Source organism: Spermophilus citellus (genome assembly GCF_964194105.1).
Source record: "Spermophilus citellus genome assembly, chromosome: 5".
Taxonomy (NCBI): Eukaryota; Metazoa; Chordata; class Mammalia; order Rodentia; family Sciuridae; genus Spermophilus; species Spermophilus citellus.
The window spans coordinates 165142269-165161838 of NC_138186.1; the positions used below are offsets into that span (position 1 = coordinate 165142269).

Here is a 19570-nt window from a genome sequence, read left to right on the forward strand (position 1 = left end):
CTCAGTGGTAAAGCATTCCTTGGTTCAAACCCCAACATAAAAAAAGGAATCCCTGTGCCCAACTGATGGGGAGGGAGGGAGGAAGGAGAGGGAAAGAAGGGCTCTCCCTCCTGTAGAATGCCAAATGCTGAAAAGCACACAGAGAGGACAGCTAGACCTGGAAAATCATCATCTTCTGGTCAAGTTGAAGGCTGACTCAGGCAGAAATTACGAGGAGCAGTATATTTTCCTGGTCTTAAGTTAGCTCCCCGTGGATGGGTTATTATTTGCCAGAGGGAAAATACACTAATTTTCTACACTACAGTGGCCTCCTTTTGGTTTGATTATTCCTCTTGGTTAACCAAGTCATATTAAAAATTACATAAACAATTAAACAGTCACCATAGCAAACCTGCTCTTCTGTGACTGTGTACATTGATTACCTTAGAGGTGGATTATCTGCAATCTCAAGAAATTCCTTGTCCTTACCAAAATAACATGTTCTAAGGACTCATAAAGTCTCTTGAAAAAGTAATGTACCACAAGAGGAGGTAATGGGAGCACCAAGGACTGGACAAAAAATACTCAGGGGCTGGGGATGTGGCTCTCGCCTGGCATGCCTGTGGCCCGGGTTCAATCCTCAGCACCACATACAAACAAAGATGTTGTGTCCGCCGAGAACTAAAAAATAAATATTAAAAAATTCTCTCTCTCTCTCTCTCTAAAAAAAAAAAAAAAAATACTCAGCATATAATACTGACATTACCTGAGTGGACAATAGTAGAAAAAAGATGCTCATTCAAAGCCATGTTTCCAATGATCCGCATTATATTTCTCTGCACTTTCGGGCAGTCCCTGTGAAGTTGGTACAGCCTCTGAAGCAGCTGCAAGCCTCCACTGGCTTCGATTTTATCACAATGTGTGGATATCTAGCATAGGAAATTAATGAAAGGTTACTCTATGTTGCACAATTCATTATACAAGATGACACAGCAAAATGACAGAGCCAGGTGGCTCCTACTCCAGGACAAAGTGGCAGAGAGACTACTCAAACTTCTGATCTGCTTATTCTTCTGACCTGCTTACTACCTCAAAATCACTGAAACACTCCCAACAAAGCACATCTCACCAGGGCATCTAAAATTCTCATTTTTTTAATTAAAAAAATTTAAAATTCTAATATTCTTACAGTTATTATGCTTAGCTCTTGTTTGTAACACTACTCTCCAAAATGCCCACAGCAATGGAGCTATCCCAAAACTCAGGAGTTGAAAACATGTTTACAGAGAAAGATCAAGTAGCCTGACGTGGTGGAATGTGCCTATAATCCCAGCAATTTGGGAAGCTGAGGTAGAAGGATCACAAGCTGGAGTTCAGCCTCAGCAACTTAAAAGAGACCCTCAGCAACTTAGCAAGATCCTGACTCAAAATAAAATAAATGAATAAATAAAGACTGGCAATTTAGCCTAGTGGTGAAGCACCCCTGGATCAGTGTCTAGTATCAAAACAGAGGAGGGGGAGGAGTCATGTAAAAATAAAGGGACTTGAAACTTTAATGGATAAAAGAGATAAAAGAGAAAGAAAACCAAAGGAAATGTGTATATATAGGTAAAGTAACAGACCTGACCACATCATTATAGTCAACAAGAACATTACATGTTTGTTGCTTTATTCTTTTAAAAATTAAACCACCAGTGCTCACTTTGGGAAAATAAACACTGAAATTGGAACCACAGAGAGAAGATTAGCATGGCCCGTGAGCAAGAAAGACATGCAAATTCATGAAGCATTCTTTTTTTTTTTTTTTTTTTGGTATCAGTATCAGGGATTGAACTCAGGGGCACTCGACCACTGAGCCACATCCCCAGCCCCATTTTGTATTTTATTTAGAGACAGAGTCTCACTGAGTTGCTTAGTACCTCGCCATTGCTGAGGCTAGCTTTGAACTCATGATCCTTCTGCCTCAGCCTCCTAAGACACTGGGATTACAAGCATGTGCCACCGCATCCAGCTCATTTCATATTTTTACGAAACCAACGATTATGTATAACCATAAAGCTCTAAAAATAAAAAAAAAGCTTCTTTAAAAATTAAATTAAATTTAACCATAATCATGCCTGTAGGCCCCACTATTTGGGAGGTTGAGGCAGGAGGATTGTTTGAGCTTACAAGTTAAAAGACCAGCCTGGGAACATAAAAATATTCCTTATCAGAAATAGAAAACAAAATAACAAAAACTGTGATCATGACAGAAAGGTTCCATAAAGCCAAAAAGTTTTTAAATCATTGATATATGGGCTGGGGTTGTGGCTCAGTGGTGGAACACTTGCCAGCACCTGTGGGGCACTGGGTTTGATCCTCAGCACCACATAAAAATAAATAAATAAAATAAAGGTATTGTGTCCATATGCAACTAAAACAAATTAAAATCTTTTAAAAAATCATTGATATATGCTACAGTTATAATTCACATGTATGATCATCTAAGAGTTCCTTCCCCCCCCCATATTCCAAGTCTCTGACAGATATTCTAATGGAAATTATATGGTGATATGTGTGAAAAATCAGAGAATGGCAATAGAAGACACATAATCAAAGGCAAATGCCACATTTAGACAATGGGTTGCTTGCTTTATACACAATTAAAAATCTTTAGAAATACCTAGCAAAAAAATTACATTCATGAACTGGTATTAAATTATGGTTATTGGGCTGGGGATGTGGCTCAAGCGGTAGCGCGCTCGCCTGGCATGCGTGCGGCCCGGGTTCGATCCTCAGCACCACATACAAAGATGTTGTGTCCGCCAAAAACTAAAAAATAAATATTAAAATTCTCTCTCTCTCTCTCTCTCTAAAAAAAAATTATGGTTATTAATTCTAAATTAGAATAGGAAAATAAGAAGTATAAAACAAATGAAAAAAATTTTAACCTTTTAGAATAAAGGAAGATTATTTCCCTTCGATGAACTAATCTACAAATTTTTTTCAATGTAACCATAAAAAGTAAACCACATTTTGAAAATGCAAGTTACCTCTGAATGTTTTACTATAGCTTCTAAACAGAACATTTCCACTGTAGCTGAAGGAACTTCTCCAAAACTTTCAGCATAAGGAAGTCCATTTCCTCCAAAACACCATAAACCACCCTGAAATTAAGATAATTGAAATTTTTACTAAAATGTGACCAATATTTTTTGATTAACAAAAATAAATCTCTGAACTATATTCAGTATTAGAAAATTCTAACATGTAAAGAACTCAATGTTGCTTATTAGAATAGCAAACACAGGGAATTATCCCAGAAGAGAACAATTTTTGCATCCTTTCCCATTCTTTCCTCTTTGTCCTTTGATCGGAAAATGTGAAGATTAGCAATTAATTCTTTTAGATTAATTTATTTATTTTAATTAGGTATATACGCAGCAGAATGAACTTTGATTCATTGTATACAATTGTATACAATTGTAGCACAACTTTTCATTTCTCTGGTTGTACAAGATGTAGCCTCACACCATATGTCCAGTCATACATGTACTTAGGGTAATGATGTCCATTTCATTCTACTATTTTTCCTGCCCCCATGCCCCTCCCCAACCTTTCCTCTCCTTTGTTCAATCAAAGTTCCTCCATTTTTCCCATGCTCCCCCCTCCCCACCCCACCCCCTTTATGGATCAGCATCCACTTATAAGAGAGAACATTTGGCGTTTGGTTTTTGGGGATTGGCTTACTTCACTTAGCATGATATTCTCCAACTCCATCCATTTACCTGCAAATGCCATAATTCCATTCTCTTTTAATGCTGAGTAATATTTCATTGTGTATATATACCACAGTTTCTTTATCCATTCATTTATTGAAGGGCATCTAGGTTGCTTCCACAGTTTAGCTATTGTGAATTGATCTGCTATAAACATTGATGTGGTTGTGTTACTAATTCTTTATCAAGTAAGAAAGGCTCAGGACTGATCATAAAGTTCTAGTGTTATCTATTTCAGAACCCAGTAATTCATAGAATATTTTATTGTCCAGGACATGCTAACAAATCTACTGAAAATTTAATAATAAAATTTTTTAAAAAGTAAAAGCATTATCAGGCAAATTAAAAATAATGACTATGATGATAATGGTCATTGATGTTTTAATTCTTCCCAAGTTCAAATTCAAGTTCATATGGAAAAATAATTAGGATAATTACGAAACAGAAGAGTACTGAGCATTATTCCTAGTAGATATTAAAACATAGAGAAAAAAAATTAAAGGAAAATTTTCAATCTTACCACAGATCAAGGACTGTTCTAATATGCAACACTCTCCTGTAATCAGTGTGAAAAAGACCAACACATGGCATGGAAATAGTCCAAGGATCAAACAGAATGCTAATAGGAAAAGAAATACAATGCCTTTAAAATATGAAACAATGTTCAACATTGGTCACCACAGGCACACCAACTGAAAAGATACTGAGAAACATTTTCATCCACCAGATAGGTAAGGTTCTGGAGGGGAAGGCACCCCTATCACCCTGCTGCTGATAATATCAATGGCATAACTTGAGAGAACAACTGGACATCAGCCATCAAAATGACAAGTGCCCATGCCTTTTAACCATTTATCCTGACCAAATACACATGGACAAAATGAGAGAAACAAAGCTTTTTCCCTGAGGCCCTGTTCAGAAGAACAAAAGACTGAAACTAGGCTGGGCTGGGGCTCAGTGGTAGAGCACTTGCCTGGCACGTGTGAGGCACTGGGTTTGATCCTCAGCACCAAAAATAAATAAATAAATAAAGGTATCATGTCCATTTACAACTAAAAAAAATTTTTAAAAAAGACTGAAACCATCCAATATCCATCAACAGGGGTTCAGTTAAATAAATTATGGTGCAGTTTTAGGTATAAAAATTTTGAGTATCTTCACATATTGATATATACCAATCTCCAAGAAAACCCTATATAGGAAAAAGTATGTTTAGAACAGTGTGTGCCATGTGTTGTTACCATTTATGTAAAAGTGTGTGTGTGTGTGTGTGTGTGTGTGTGAGAGAGAGAGAGAGAGAGAGAGAGGGAGAGAGAGGGAGAGGGAGGGAGGGAGGGAGGGAGAGAGAGGGTGGGAGGATGGGTTACGGTATGAGAGATAGAAGGGATAAAAAGAAGACTTACTGAATCTCTTTTTGAAATCCTTCACCTTGAACTAAGGATCATAACTGTGTGCATACAGACCATGTGCTGACAATTACAAGATAATGCCTTTCAAAAATACCTATAGAGCTGGATGTGGTGGCATACACCAGGAATACTCAGCAGGCTGAGACAGGATGGAAAGTTCAAGACCAGCCTCAGCAACTTAGTGAGACTATGTCTCAAAATAAAATAAAAACGCTTTTAAAATTCTCTGGTTTGGAGCTCTGTGCCCTCCTGTATCCCAATGACTCTTAAGTTTGGCCTTTTAATGTTATCCCATATCTCTTGGATGTTCTGCTCATGGTTTCTTAGCAGTCTTGCTGAACTGTCTATGTTCTTCTCAAGTTGAAATACTTTGTCTTCATTGTCTGATGTTCTATCTTCTACGTGATCTATTCTGCTGGTAGTATTGTCAATTGAGGTTTTAAGTTGGTTTATTGCTTCCTGCATTTCTAGGATTTCTATTTGTTTGTTCTTTATTACTTCTAGCTCCCTGTGAAATTGATCTTTTACTTCCTGGATTTGTTTCTGTAGTTCCTTGTCAATGTGATCTTTCATTGCCCTAATATCCAGAGTATACAAAGAACTCAAAAAATTAGATAATAAGATAACAAATAACCCAATCAACAAATGGGCCAAGGACCTGAACAGACACTTCTCAGAGGAGGACATACAATCAATCAACAAGTACATGAAAAAATGCTCACCATCTCTAGCAGTCAGAGAAATGCAAATCAAAACCACCCTAAGATACCATCTCACTCCAGTAAGATTGGCAGCCATTAAGAAATCCAACAACAACAAGTGCTGGCGAGGATGCGGGGAAATGGGTACACTTGTTCATTGTTGGTGGGACTGCAAAATGGTGCAGCCAATTTGGAAAGCAGTATGGAGATTTCTTGGAAAGTTGGGAATGGAACCACCATTTGACCCAGCTATTCCCCTCCTCGGTCTATTCCCTAAAGACCTAACAAGAGCATGCTACAGGGACACTGCTATATCGATGTTCATAGCAGCACAATTCACGATAGCAAGATTGTGGAACCAACCTAGAAGCCCTTCAATAGATGAATGGATTAAAAAAATGTGGCATTTATACACAATGGAGTATTACTCTGCAATAAGAAATGACAAAATCATAGAATTTGGAGGGAAATGGATGGCATTAGAGCAGATTATGCTAAGTGAAGCTAGCCAATCCTTAAAAAACAAATGTCAAATGTCTTCTTTGATATAAGGGGAGTAACCAAGGACAGGGTAGAGATGAAGAGCTGGAGAAGAAGAATAACATTAAACAGGGATGATAGGCGGGAGGGAAAGTGAGAGTTAAGGGAAATTGCATGGAACTGGAAGGTGAGCCTCAGGGTTATACACAATTACATATAAGAGGAAAGGAGGAGTAGGAGAAAAATTATATAAGTGGAAGAAACGATTTATAGTAGAGGGGATGGAGAGAGAGTAGGGGAGGGGAGGGGAGGGGAGGGGTGAGGGGACAGTGGAGAATGGGATAGACAGCAGAATACATCAATCACTAGAAAGGCAATTTGTAAATCAATGGAAATGTAACTGATGTGACACAGCAATCTGTATACGGGGTAAAAATGGGAGTTCATAACCCACTTGAATCAATCTGTGAAATATGGTATAATAAGAACTATGTAATGTTTTGAACAACCAACAATAAAATAATTAAAAAAAAAAAAAAAAAAAACGGCTGGGGGTGTTGTTCAGTGGTACAGCACCCTTAGGTTCAATTCCCAAAACCACTCCCCCACCTCAAAACAAATACATACATAAAATCCAATGTGTTCTATAGAAAATAATATCTTTGGCTGGGTGCAGTGGCGCACGCCTATAATCCCAGTGGCTTGGGGAAGCAGGAAGGTCATGAGCTCAAAGCTAGCTTCAGCAATGGCAAGGTGCTGAGGTACTCAGTAAGACCCTATCTCTAAATAAAATACAAAATAGGGCTGGGAATGTGGCTCAGTGGTTGAGTATCCCTGAGTTCAATCCCCAGTACCAAAAAAGAAAGAAAAAAAAATCTTTAAGATTCTGTATTTTCACAATAGCGAAGCTATGGAGCCAACCTAGGTGTCCTTCAACAGATAAATGGATAAAGGAAATGTGGTATATATACACAATGGAATGTGGAGAGAGGAGGATAGGAATAGGAAAGACAGTAAAATAAATCTAACAATTTTCCTATGTACAGATATGAAAACACCTAAGTGAATCCTACCATCGTGTACACTCACAGAATGGTGTCCTAATTAGAATAAGTTATATTCCATGCTTGTATATTATCAAAATGCATTTTACTGTCAAGTACAACTGAAAAGAAACAATTTTTTAAAAATTCTACATTTTGAGATAGTTCATAATGTTCATGTCTCAGCAAACCAACTAAATGTTCAAAGGAATTTTGGGCCACTTTATAATTTTTATTCATGCCTTCTTCTCCAATATAGTATATGTTTTTTTCCAAGATTACTTACTTGCAGGTCAAAAAATTCACACTTATTCAATTAAGTAATTGTGAAGAGACTAGCTCATTGAAAGCCATTCTCTTCTCTGACAGAGATAATAGTAAATATTGGATTGGAAGATTTGGGGGGGACGGGATTTTTTTTGGGGGGGTGCTAGGGATCAACCCAGGCCAATGAGCCTGCAAGGCAAGTACTCTACCACTGAGTTATACCTCCAGCCACCATAAGGGTGTGTGTGTGTGTGTGTGTGTGTGTGTGTGCGTGTGTGTGTGTGAGAGTATGTATGTTTTAAAGATTTATCAACACATCCTAGCATGTCCACGGTCCTGAGTTCAATTCCCAGAAACACAGGGAAAATAAAAAGATTTACCACTACAACCTGACTCCCCCAAACCTTTCTTCCCACTTTGTATACTAAAATCACCTGACCACTTTCTACACTAAATACCCCAAGGAAAGAAAGGAGCTAAGGTAAAGAAAAACATGCAGGATTTTAGTTTTTCTTGATCATTTCTGTGGCATGAAATAACAGTGCAATTCCAATTCCACAGTTGCTGTTGGCAAACTGGTGAGCTGGCAGGTTGTGTGGCAGTAAGCATGGGCAAAAGGGAGGAATGTAGAGGTGCTCAGTCCTGGGATGGCCATGTGGACTGCATTCTAACTCCTAACATGAAAACACACATACAACTGCTACTTTATCACTGGATTAAAATATAACAGGAGTAAATAAATTCGTAAAGATTTAAGAAATGCTGTATCAAATTCTAGATGCAACCAAAAAAATGAATTAAGGATTAAAGAAATGCATAGGAAAAGCTGAAGAGTGAATGTTCACAATGAAGGGTAAGGTATAAAAATTTAAAAACAGCTTACTAAAGTATAAGAGAAAACATCAACCAAGTAGGTACTAAAGCACTTATATCTATATTATATATTAATCATAGGTATGTCCAAGTACTTTATGTAGAAATTTTAAAAATTATGATCCTCAAAATGAGTCTCAATGTCACTTTGATTTAACAGGGTATTTTTCACTTGTCAACAAGTTTTTAACAGCAGAATGATTTAATACATTAAATGGATGTCTTCTTACCACATAATCTAAGTTCCAGTTAAGCATAATCTTTAGGATTACTTTTATTTTTGTCTTTGTCATGTAAAAGTACTTTGATTAATAATGGAAATATCACACTTGTTATTTATTTAAGCTACATATAAATCTGGGCATGATCTAGCTCTTTTAGCAATATTATGGCTCTTTATTTGATGGATACTTATGAGGAAATATTATGTGTGAAATTCTGTACTTGGTACTGGGGAGATTACTGACTACTGGGAGAGAATTAAATAAATAAGCAAGCAAATGAAAATATAAATAAAGAATGGGAAGCATGCTATGAAGGGCACTATAAGCAACGGACATTTGAGATACGAGGAAGGTCTCGGAGGAGCTTCCTTGCTGAATCTGCAGGCTGACAGGGAGGCAGCATGTGACATGTACCCAGAGGCATGGGGTTCCAGACAGAGAGAGCACAGGGAGCTACACAGTCAGCAAGTTCAAGGAATGGAGAGGAGGCCAGGTGGCAGAAGCACAGTGAGCACAAGGGAGAGTGGGAAGAACAGGTCAGAAGGCAGTGAAGACATAATGCTCAAGCCAGCCAAGGCGAAGGCAGTTGAGAGGTATGACAGTTGAGAGGCAGTTGAGAGGTATGTCTACACGCCTAGGAAAAAAGCACTTTGAAATAAGCAGATTCACCCATAGCCAGAGTCAGGGCTGGGAGTTATAAGGATGACAGTGGTTTGTTCATTCCTTGAACTGCACAGGTTGCATGCAGGAACTTGGAAAAGCAAGGAAGCCTGCCCATCTATCTGAAAGCAAGCTCACAACCTCCCGTTCTGCGTAAACATTTATGTCTTTATGCAGGTTTCCACATCCTCTGGCATTCAAGAAATCTCCATCCATAGCATCATATCACTTAGCTTTCCCACTTCTTGGTATTTTCCCCAAAGATCTAAAGTCAGCATAGCAATACAGCCACCTCAATACTTACTGCAGCACAATTCACAATAGCTAAATTATGGAATCAACCCAGGTGCCCACCAATAGATGAATGAATGCATTAAACTGTGAGTCAGCAAAGGAAACAATCAAGAGAGAGCCTACAGAATGAGGGAAAATCTTTGCCACCTACCCCTCAGATAAAGCATTAATCTCCAGGATATAAAGAACTCAAAAAACTTAACACCAAAACAATTAATAACCCAATCAATAAATGGGCAAAGGAACTGAACAGAGACACTTCACAAAAGATGAAATATGATCACTCAATAAATATATAAAAAAATGTTCAACGTCTCTAGCAATTAGAGAAATGAAATCAAAACTACTCTAAGATTTCATCTCACTCCAGTCAGAATGGCAATTATAAGGAATACAAGTAATAAAAAATATCAGTGAGGATGTGGGGAAAAGGTACACTCATATGTTGCTGGTGGGATTGCAAATTGGTGCCCAAAGGACTTAAAGTCAGCATACTACAATGATGTGGCCACATCAATGTTTATAGCAATTCAATTCACTATAGCTAAGCTATGGAAGTAACCTAAGAGCCTTCAACAGATAAATGGATAAAGAAAATGTGGTATATATACACAGTGGAATATTATTCAGCTATAAAGAAGAATGAAATTATGGCATGTGCCAGTAAATGGATGGAGTTGGAGAATATCATGCTAAGTGAAATAAGCCAATCTCAAAAACCCAAAGTCCAAATGTTCTCTCTGACATGCAGATACTAACACACAATAATGGGGAGGGGGAGAACAAAAGTTCATTGGATTAGACAAAGGGGAATGAAGGGATGGGTCAGGGGTTGGAAATAGGAAAAAGAGTAGAATGAATCAGACATAACTTTCCTATGTTCATATATGAATACACAACCAGTGTAACTCCACATTATGCTCAATCACAAAAATGGGATCCTAATTAGAATAAATTATACTCCATGTATATATAATACATCAAAATACACTCTACTGTTATGTATATCTAAAAAGAATTAAAGAAAACATTGCCAACAAAAAAAATTGTGATGTATATACATAATGGAGTTCAACTCAACCATAAGGAAGAATGAAACTATGGCATCTGCCAGCAAAGAGATGGAAATGGAGAATATCATGTTAAGTGAAACAAGCCAAACTCAGAAACTCAAAGGTCAAATGTTTTCTCTTATAAGACTAAGACTAAGCTAATTTCATAGAGATTCTAGGAAGTTACAGGGGTTAACTTCCTGTGAAGCTACTTACACCTACCCTAGGCCACAGGTCCTCTTCCAATTCCACGTCCCCTCCCCTCCACCTACTTTCCCTCCCTCTGTCCTGGCTCCTTCCTCCTCTGTAGAGGACTCTAGAAACCAGACCCTGAGTTCATGGAGGGTTCTGTATGGTGCAGGGAGGGGTCAAACAGTCAGGTGTCCCTTACTGTACACACAGAACAGATATTCTTCATATATATTTAATATATATGAAGCATACCTGTTTGTAGGGCATGATGTAACATGTGGGGCATGTTGCATCAGAAAAGAGGAAACCTAACTTGCTAACTTGCTACCCGCTTCCTGGTCCTGGGGCCACATGTGGCTAAGATGGCGCCTGGCAATCAGCCAGGAGGAGGTGCTGTAGGTGGTGACGAAAAATCAGATGACCTCTAGGATAGGCTCAGAACCCTCGGCCCCTGTTTCCCATTACGGCCTGTAGGATGGGTGTACATGAACTCTCCCCACCCTGCTGACCTTTATCCTGATTGGGTCCTGTACATTATATTAGCTGTGTGGGTTTTCTCAATAAATGAGATCCTGTTTTGACTGGTCTCCCTGGCCCGTCTGATAGTCCTCCGGTGAGGGAGGGCTGGGTGCCGGCGGCCAGTCGACCTTTGCCTTTCTTGGCTAGTCCTGGTAGGGCGTGCTTTCCCCATCTCTCCCGCAGGTCAGGAGGAAACAGGGGGCTAAAAACCCCGTCATCTGTTCTGTGTGTACAGTAAGGGACACCTGACTGATAATTCCGGACCACAAGATTTTAGCTCGACCATTCTTACACCAAGCCCCTAAAAGCCTTGTGATGGGAAACCCTCTTGATGCACCCTATCCACTGTTCTCCAGACTCCAGACAGATTGACAATAACATCAAAAATAAATCTCTGGGGCTGGGGTTGTGGCTCAGTGGTGGAGCGCTAGCTAGCATGTGCCAGGTGCTGGGTTTGATCCTCAGTACCACAGAAAAATAAACAAATAAAATAAAGGTATTGTGTCCAACCACAACTAAAAATTAATAAATAAATCTCCATTCATAATGGCTATGCTTCTGGTCCCCAGTTGTTCCTTCAGGCACCTAAGGTCCTCTTAGGGAGACTGTACACGGGGACAAGGTGACTGACTCCAAGTATCCAGATGGCAACCTGGACTCTGACTTCAATAAACCACAGGTGTGGCTCTGTCAGCAGTAGAAAGCACAGATATTTTCATATCACATCACATTTGTCACAGCCATCTGATAAGGTGATTATAACTTATTATTCCTTTGAATGTCAATTATCAGAGAAGTTGCATTTTCTCATACTGATGATCCAGAATCTACACTGCTTTTCAGAATTCCCTAGTAATAACTATTTGAGATTAACACATGAGCATATTAGTCTATATTTTCATAATCTTTTTTTTAATATTTATTTATTTATTTTTTAGTTTTCGGCGGACTCAACATCTTTGTTTGTATGTGGTGCTGAGGATCAAACCCGGGCCGCACGCGTGCCAGGCGAGCGCGCTACCGCTTGAGCCACATCCCCAGCCGCTATTTTCATAATCTTATTCAGCTAAGCATAAAAGCATTCACACTGATATACAATTAAAACGTAAAATTTACATATTAAACTGAGACATATAAAGCTTCCACTTTCCCCAGCTCCTTCCACTGAAAGGGTCTAAAAGCAACATTATCAGCAATGAGCTTACCTACCCCAGAGCTTGGCTTCTAAATTCAACCAGACCTAAAATGAACTAGAATTTCTTTAAGAATAAACTGATCCCAGTACCACAGCAAGAAATGTTTAAAATGATCCAAAAAATAAGGAGTACTCCAAAAATAACACAGATATTCCAAAAGACATGGAGCCAACCTTAAAGGGCTCCTCCCACAGCCAAATATGGAATATTCTAAATATCATCATCTCTAGCAAATCAATATAATAATGTATGAGCCTATAAGGATAAGAAAGTAAGAATGCAAGAAAAATGGAGGGATGAATGAGGGAAAGCTTTTCCTTATGTAGAATACTAACTTGTGAGTAAGAAATAATCTAAATGGAGAAAAAGCACTATTTTTTTTCCCCATACAGGGGTGATACTAAGACCACGGGCTGGAAGTTTGAAGCACAGAAAAATCTCATAGTCTCAAAGTATCTCCTTTCTCTACAGATCTCATATTCATTACAAATATAAAAACATTAACATTAAAGCAGAGAAACCTGGCAGATGTCACTTTAACCAACTGGACAAAGTTAACATGTGCAACAGGGGGAGGAACTGGCATCATGGGCTTCTGAATGTGATGCACTGAGTAGGTTACAAAACCACCAGGGTCATATCCCTGTAATAAATGAACATCTGAACCTAATCATAGAGAAGTGTAAGACACTAGACTGAAGGGCGTTCTATAAACCACTCCTCAAAGACAGGGATGAGATGGAAATTAATGCTGAAGAAATTTCCCAGATACGCGACTAAAGAAACAAGATCAAAACATGCAATGCTTAATCCTAGTCTAGCTCTTGGATCATATTGTTATTTTTTAATACCTTTATTTTATTTATTTATTTATTTATTTTTATTAATGTGGTGCTGGGGGTCAAACCCAGTGCCTCATGCATGCTAAGCAAACATTCTATCACTGAGCCATAACCCCAGCCCTGGATCATATTCTTTTTTTTTTTTTTTAATATTTAGTTTTTAGTTGTAGGTAGACACAGAATATCTTTATTTCATTTTTATGTGGTGCTTAGGATTGAACCCAGTGCCTCATGTGTGCTAGGCAAGTGTGCTACCACTGCATAGTACTGGCACCAAAACAGGCCAGTAGACCAATGGTACAGAATAGAGGACACAGAGACTAACCCACAAAATTACAATTATCTTACATTAAACAAAGGTGCCAAAAACATGCACTGGAGAAAAGATAGCACCTTCAACAAATGATGCTGGGAAAACTGGAAATCCATATGCAACAAAATGAAATTGAACCCCTATCTCTCACCATGCACAAAACTTAACTGAAAATGGATCAAGGACCTAGTAATTAAACCAGAGACTCTGCATCTAATAGAAGAAAAAGTAGGCCCTAATCTTCATCATGTGGGATTAAGCCCAACTTCCTTAATAAGACTCCTATTGCACAAGAATTAAAAATAAGAATCAATAAATGGGATGGATTCAAACTAAAAAGTTTTTTCTCAGCAAAAGAAACAATCTGTGAGATGAACAGAGAGTCTACATCCTGGGAACAAATTTTTACCCCTCATACATCAGATAGAGCACTAATCTCTAGGGTATATAAAAAACTCAAGAAGCTAAGCACCAAAAACACAAATAACCCAATCAATAAATGGGCCAAGGACCGGAACAGACACTTCTCAGAAGAGGATATAAAATCAATCAACAAATATATGAAAAAAATGCTCATCTCTAGCAATCAGAGAAATGCAAATCAAAACTACTCTAAGATATCATCTCACTCCAGTCAGAATAGCAGCTATTATGAAGACAAACAACAACAACTGTTGGTGAGGATGTAGGGAAAAAGGTACACTCATACATTGCTGGTGGGATTGCAAATTTGGTGCAGCCAATTTGGAAAACAGTATGGAGATTCCTTGGAAATCTGGGAATGGAACCACCATTTGACCCAGCTATTCCTCTTCTCAGACTATACCCAAAGGACTTAAAAAAGCATACTACAGGGACACAGCCACATCAATGTTTACAGCACCACAATTCACAATAGCTAAACTGTGGGGTCAACCTAGATGGCCTTCAGTGGATGAATGCATAAAAAAATTGTGGCATTTATACACAATGGAATATTACTTAGCATTAAAAAAGAACAAAATCATGGCATTTGCAGTTAAATGGATACACTGGAGAAGATAATACTAAGTGAAGTCAGCCAATCCCCCCAAAACAAATGCCGAATGTTTTCTCTGATATAAGGGGGGGTGACTCACAGTGGGGTAGGGAGAGTATGGAAGGATTAGATTAATTCTAGATAGGAAGAGGCGTGGGAGGGAAAGGAAGGGGGAAGGGGATTAGCAAGGATGGTGGAATGTGATGGTCATCATTATACAAAGTACATGTATGAAGACTTGAAATGGGTGTCAACATACCTTATATACAAACAGAGATAAGAAAAATTGTAGTATATATGTGTATTGAGAATTGTAATGCAAAAAAAAAGTACATGTATAATGGCATAAATTGACATGAACATACTTTATATACAGAGATACGAAAATTTGTGCTCTATATGTGTAATAAGGATTGTAATGCATTCCACTGTTGTCATGTATTTTTAAAAAATAATAAAATCAATTAAAAAAAATGGTCATATGAGGACTGGGGCTGTGGCTCAGTGGTAGAGCGCTCGTCTCTCATGTGTAAGGTCCAGGGTTCGATCCTCAGCACCACATAAATAAAAGTATTGTGTCCACCTACAACTAAGAAAATAATTTTTAAAAAAGTCATATGAATTACTTTTTCAGACATCAGTCTGCTAGTGAAAAATCTTTAAAATGAGCCAAATGAGATGGGTAGGGGAAGGGGAGAGAAAAGGGGCTGAAGCTATAACTTTTGGGTAAAGTGGCACGGTGGTATTAAAGCACTTTCTCTCTTTTCACTTGGAAAATGTTAGGAAATGTAAAAACAGAACCTTATGAAAGGTAGAGGAATACTAACCACACAGTAACCAGGTGAGGAATCAGGTCTGGCATGGGAATGTAGCAGAGGGGCTACAGCAGAGCACAGCAGAGCACCCAAGTCCCCATCATGACCCTGTCTATAAATAGCCTGGACATGGCCATGCCCAAACTATCAAGCGTTAAACAGGGCCTGCCAAAATTTTCCCTGGCTTCCAGATGAAAAGGAGAGCCTGAGAATAAAAAGGGAAACATAGATTTAGGTAAGAAACTCCTGAGAATAACAGGCCCATTCTTGAGCACAAATAACAAAAGAAAAAAATATATAAATCTAACTTCTTCAAAATTTAAAATGTTGAGCTGGTTATGGTGGCACCTGCCTATGGTTCCAGCTACTCAAGAGAATGAGACAGGAGAATTGCAAGTTCAAGGCCAGACTGGGCAACTTAGTGAGACCCTGATTTAAAAAAAACAAAACAAACAACAACAACAAAAAAAACTTGTACATGAATGTTGATATTGGGAAATAATAAAAAAATACACATTTGGTCTCTGCCCTGGTTCCTGAGAGACAGCTCCTAAAACTCTTGGAATCTCCAGAGTGAGAAGAGTACCTTTGTATGCTAATGAGATGACTGGTGGCTAGGGTCCCCATATAGTTTCAGGAAGGGGCTAGTAACCAAAAAGACCAAGGTAGCATTAGAGGGTTGGGAGTTTCAGCAGCCAAACCCCAAACCTTTGGGAGAGAGGGGGGCTTAAAGATTGGGCCCATCACCTGCAGCCAATCATGTTGTCAATTGTGCCAATATAATGAGCCTCCATAACCCCCCAAAAAGGACAGGGTTCAGAACATGTGGCGCTTCCTGAGGGGTATGCAGAAGGCATGGATACTCTGTGCTCCTTCCCACCCCTTGCCCTTGGCATCCCTTCCATCTGACTATTCTCTCGTGTCCTTTATAATAAATTGGTGAGTATACGTGTTTGTGTTCTACAACCATCCTAGCAAATTAATCAGACCTGAAGGAAGAGTTCATGGGAACCCAATGTCTAAAGAGTCAATCAGAAGTGCAGGTAACAACCTGCAGCTTGTGGTTGGCACCTGAGGTAAGGGCAGTCTCAGGGCAGAACTCTCAACCTATGGGTTTAATGCTATCTCCAGGCAGACAGTATCAAAACTGAGTTGAATTAGAGGACACCCAACAGAGTGGTGTGTAGGCAAAAGGTCACACATGAGGTGATTCCATTACATGAAATACAATAGGCAAACCACAGACGGAAAAGATCAGTGGTTACAGGGTGAAGAGGAAGGGAGTGGAGAGTGAATGTTGATGGGTACTGGCCTTCTTCCTCGGATGGTTATAACATGCTGGATTAAATTATGATGACTGCCCAACTCCATGAGTATAGTAAAATCCAATGAATTGTGTATTTTAAAAGGATTGTATGGATGGGCATGGTGCAGTACACTTATAATCCCAGTAACATGGGAGGCTGAGGCAGGAGGATTGCAAATTTAAGGTAACCTTAGAAATGTAAGAAAACCCTAAGCAATCTAGCACAAGCCTGTCCCAAAATAAAAATAAAAACGGGCTGGGGATATAGCTCAATGGGTTCAATTCCCAGAACCAAAGAAATAAAAATACCTCTGGGTTCAATTCACAAAACCAAATAAATAAACAAATAGGTAATTTATGGTATGTGAATTATATCTCAATAAAACTGTTATTTAAAAAAAAAAACTGGTTCAGGGCTGGGGGATATAGGCTCAGTTGGTAGAGTGCTTGCCTCATATGTACAAGGTCCTGGGTTCAATCCCCAGCACCACAAAAAAACAAAACAAAAACACTAGTTCAAGAGGAAATATCATCATGGATTTAAGGCCTTTTAAGAAAAAGGTCATTGCTCTGCCCTGTTACTTGGCTGTCTGAGGCCCCAGTCTACCTGCTTTACCCTCATGTACAACTATGCAAGATGTCCTTCTAGTGATGGGTTCTATACTCTACCTTCCACTAAGAAGAACCAGATCTCCTTGAAAAAGTAGCCCATACATGTTACAGGGTAGGGAGGAGCCAGAGAGCCAGGGACAGCTTACTGTCAGAAAACAAAGGTACTTTCACAGGCACCTCATGAATGGAATTAAAAGGTTAAGGAGATCAGCCCAAGGAAGGGCTGTCATGACCAGGCAATGGCATCTTGAGCATACATAAAAAATAACACTGGTTAGAATTCACTGGAGTGATTCTAGATCTGGCCCCAAAGGGGAAATTATACAAAGTATACTAGACTACATATTGATGCATCCCTAATTTTTCATAAAAGGTAAAATGAGAAAAAGATAAAGTCATTCCACTGAAAGAATATAGAATATTATGATTTGTTTTACTGATAAAGCAAATTGGCCTCTTTGAGTAGATTACATCATTATTATTTATTTTTCTCCTAGAGATGTAAGATTTTATTTAAAAAATACTGAGATGAGAGCACAAGACTGGGATTCAGCGACAGCCTCAGACGGGCCTGAAGTAGGAGGCTGTTTAGGACGCCACATCCAGGACACCTTCCTTGGACATACAAGGAAGACGACCGTGGGATTGTGCTGGGAGGTTTCGTGCTGGTTGTGGATCTAGTGAATGGCCCACAGCTGAAACATTAGGAGCACAAGAAGCAGAGGGGGAGGGGGACAACATGAAAATCTGCATCAGGGTGACTTTTCCATCTCCAGGGGAGTTGGGTGCCCCTGGAAGTACTGTGAGAGCTCTGACCTGACTGACCTTCAGCGAAGCTCTGTTCTCTTCCCTGTGTCAGACTCTCCTTGGGTTTTCACATCCTTGCCGCTACAACTTTATGTCTTGTAATCGCCTCCTGGCATCCTCCTATCAATCTCAGCTCTATCCCTAGGAGCAGCCACATTGGCAGACAAGGGTCCACCGTCATCAGCACAAAACATACAGAGCTTGAATTTAACACATAATGGGAAACCACTAGAGGACTTACACGGGGGCATGATAGAATCTGTTTTGTTTTATTTTTTTCTGGTTTTAGAGATCAAACCCAGGGTCTGACCCATGCTGTGCAAGTGCTCTATCCCTGAGCCGCACCACCTGTCTTAACTAATGTTTTTTAAAAAAATCTCTCTTTAAAAGCTCAGTGCACCTGTGGTCTCAAGTTACTCAGGAGGATGAGGCAGAAGATCACTTGAGCCTAAGAGTCTGAAACCAGCCTAGGCAACAGAGCAAGACCCTGTCTCAAAAAAAAAAAAAAAAAAAAAAAAAAAAATCCCTTTGATTGTAGGGAGGAAAAAGAACTGAAGAGACAGGTAAGGAGCTTGCTACATCCTCTAGTCAAGAGGTATGCAGCTCAGGGGCAGAGCACTTGCCCTGCATGTGTGAGGCACTGGGTTTGATCCTTACCATTACATTAAAAAATAAGAATAATAAATAAAGGCATTCTATCAATCTACAACTACAAAAAAAATTACAAAAAAAAAAAAAAGGTATGAGTGCTATGAGTTGATATAGATGTGAAAAGAAAGCCTCCTGGACCCAGCAAGACAGCATTCTCAGCTTCTATTGGACCCTCTCACCACATGCATATAGGATGTTTGATAAAGTATAAAAAAAATTATTTAAAATATTCTTTAGACAAGCTCTAAAGAAAAAAAGAAAAGATGGGGTAGAACTAAAGTCAACACTAGGCAAAGGAGGTGATCAAGGGAAAGGGCGGCTCTGGAGATGGGATCTGAACACACTGAGGTCTCATTCTGTCAGAGCTCGATTTGAGATTTCTGCACAAAGAAAGGCCCTGAATAGCTGCCTCCTCTCCAACAGGGGGTGTGGAAAAACTCTTCCCTCCTGCCCATGAAAGCAACAAGAAAGCCTGTTGTTGCTCAGGGATTTGGGTGGGGAAAATGTGTTCTGCAAAAAATCACAATCCTAAGATCATGATAAATCTGAATTTATACTA

At 39.1% G+C, this 19570-nt stretch overlaps 1 protein-coding gene across 6 annotated transcripts in view; it reads right to left on the reverse strand.

The window, feature by feature from the left end:
* Window positions 1-19570, reverse strand: part of SERAC1 (serine active site containing 1) — a 60274-nt gene that overhangs the window by 18394 nt on the left and 22310 nt on the right. For all 6 annotated transcript variants that reach the window (XM_081295472.1, XM_081295469.1, XM_081295471.1 and 3 more), the window contains 2 exons: window positions 3012-3125; window positions 746-908 (listed from right to left, as the gene is read on the reverse strand). In XM_081295472.1, coding sequence (XP_081151598.1) covers window positions 746-908; window positions 3012-3125 — 277 coding nt within the window. The remainder of the gene's footprint in view (window positions 1-745; window positions 909-3011; window positions 3126-19570) is intronic.